The 2,316-nt window shown below is 37.5% G+C and overlaps 1 protein-coding gene across 1 annotated transcript; it reads left to right on the top strand.

Moving 5' to 3' along the window:
* Positions 1–367: 367 nt before the first annotated feature.
* Positions 368–2,298, top strand: LOC129301238 (ubiquitin-like protein 5). The gene is made up of 2 exons (XM_054939810.1): positions 368–655; positions 2,113–2,298. Exon 1 carries the CDS (start codon positions 433–435, stop codon positions 652–654), a length of 222 nt encoding a protein of 73 aa, XP_054795785.1. The 5' UTR covers positions 368–432; the 3' UTR covers position 655; positions 2,113–2,298.
* The last annotated feature ends 18 nt before the right edge of the window (positions 2,299–2,316 follow it).

Raw genomic sequence — 2,316 nt, 5'->3', positions numbered from 1 at the left:
TATAAAAAGTAATTAATTCATAATTATTTTTATTATTATAATGTAATATAAAATAATATTTATTTTTTATAAAATTTTATAAGATAAATATTTTCTTACAAAATCTTTAAATCATCGATAAATAATTTGTTTTTAATCTTAAATGAACGGTTGTATACTTCTTTGGAGAAAATATCATCCGAAGCGGTCGGGTGTGACGAGGCAAGGTCAAAATAGTGTCGCACCATATCTTGGGCCTGTGCCACCGACTCTAAAGCCCACTTCACAAGTTGGCCGAAAGAATGTCATGAAACCCGCTACGCAAGGAATCCTGAAAAATCTAAAACTCCTCCTCGCTATATAAATGCCAGGCGTTGCTTTGGAGCCGTCTTGTATTTCGTCGATCTCAAATTATTGGGAATTAGGGTTTCAGGCTTGGCGACTGAGTCGAAGATGATCGAGGTCGTGTTAAACGATCGATTGGGTAAGAAGGTGAGGGTGAAATGCAACGACGATGACACAATAGGCGACCTGAAGAAGCTGGTGGCGGCGCAGACGGGCACCAGAGCTGACAAAATTCGCATTCAGAAGTGGTACACCATTTACAAGGATCATATCACCCTGAAAGATTACGAGATTCACGATGGCATGGGCCTCGAACTATACTACAATTGAGGTGTTTTTTTCTTTGCATTCGTTTTCTCATATTTTCTTTCGCTTAATTGTCCTGTCTCTGTTCTGTGTCGTGGGTCTTAATGCGACAATTGAAAAGTTTTATGTTGTGTGAACTATTTCGTTATGGTGAACTTTGAGTTTCTTCATAATTGTTGTGTTTATGTTTAGGAAGTCGATGATCAGTGATACTGGAACTTCCGTAGGCGCAAATATGTTTGTAAGCCCCGTTTGTCGGATCATTGACCGATAATAGAACAAGTCAATTTTATTTTGCGGAACTCTTTGATCAGTTTGATTCCAATGGTTAATACTGTGCATTGAGGGCTTCGACAATTTTTTTTTTTGTTAGAACAATTGCAGTGTTTCCATTATTTTGCTTCTGGACATATTGTATGTGACTTCGAATTTATCTTTGTCGTTAAAATTACATCTCAGAAATTATATTTATTTGTTAAAACTTTTCGCGTGCTCAGAAGTGATATTTATTTGATTATGCCAGGGCTGGGGCCCCGAGAGGGAACAAAAAAGATTAAACTATTGTTGGTAGTTGTCTTTTTCAAGTTATTGGCTTGCTTTTGTAGTTATAGACTATAGTTCATCATTGTGTTTGTGGTAATTGAACCGGGCAAGTTGATGGGATGATATTTAGTGTGATTGTGGCCTCATAATATATGAGGCAGGACGCTGTGTGCTTGTCAAGTTCATATCAGTGTCCCTGCTTCTAGGACAATTCTTTCCCTTTTTTAAATCAAGTCATGGTAGCTGTTGAGTGCTTGGCAAGATAAGGAAACGTTGACACCGTTTTAGTGGATTTCTATTGCCCTGGAATGTGTGGATGTTCATATTATTAAGTTTTATTCTTCAGGCCCTAGAAGGCTATAACCTATACACCTAAGGGTCTACTGTTAATTAGTTTTTCTTAGTATCTAGCTGGAGGCACTTTACTGAATGCATTGGGGAAGTTGACTGCAACAAGCATACTTTGTTGTACTGTTACAAATATGCCCCATGATATGTAGAAGCTTTATAATATCCTGATGTTACTTTATGGGGAGTTACTGCTGACCTTTCTATGGCATTGAAGGAATCTGACGTGAGATTTTGAGTTGATTTCAGTCGTAGTTTTTTGAACTCGGCATTCTTTACATATAATCAGAATGATTACATGATTAACTAGGTTATCATTTTTCCAAGTTTCTGTGGTCATCAATCTTAAGGTGAAAGAAATATTTGGTGCCGCTGCTAATTGCGTATTTGGGGATGCGCATTCCTCATGTTTATGGTTGAATTCTTATCATTGCATTGTGGCATGCATGATGAAGAATGTGCGCGCGCGCGCGCATCGTAGTTGAAACACCTGCACTTGCTTTTCTTTTTCTTTTTAAAAAAATTAATTAAGAAATAATGTTTCTTTTCGTGGTCTTGCATTATGGTAAAACTGTTTTCTTTTTGTTTCAGGGCCTTTATGTGGCTAAGCGCTGGGAGTAGCATCGATGTTTCGGATGTAACTGTAATTTATGTATTCTGGTATACGCAAGACTCGTTGGTTTGGAATAATGTATCTATGTATGCTACTCGCTTCTGGTTTTTACATGTCTGCAGTCTGATCTAATGGTGATTGGCCAAATCTCTGATAATTGCCAATGCTTATGTCTCTTTTGC

The sequence above is a fragment of the Prosopis cineraria genome, unplaced genomic scaffold (assembly GCF_029017545.1).
Source record: "Prosopis cineraria cultivar Desert tree isolate PC_DT_omini unplaced genomic scaffold, ASM2901754v1 PC1976, whole genome shotgun sequence".
In the NCBI taxonomy this organism is placed as follows: domain Eukaryota; kingdom Viridiplantae; phylum Streptophyta; class Magnoliopsida; order Fabales; family Fabaceae; genus Prosopis; species Prosopis cineraria.
Note: the sequence above shows the minus strand (reverse complement) of the source record. Positions and strands in the feature narration are given on the sequence as shown.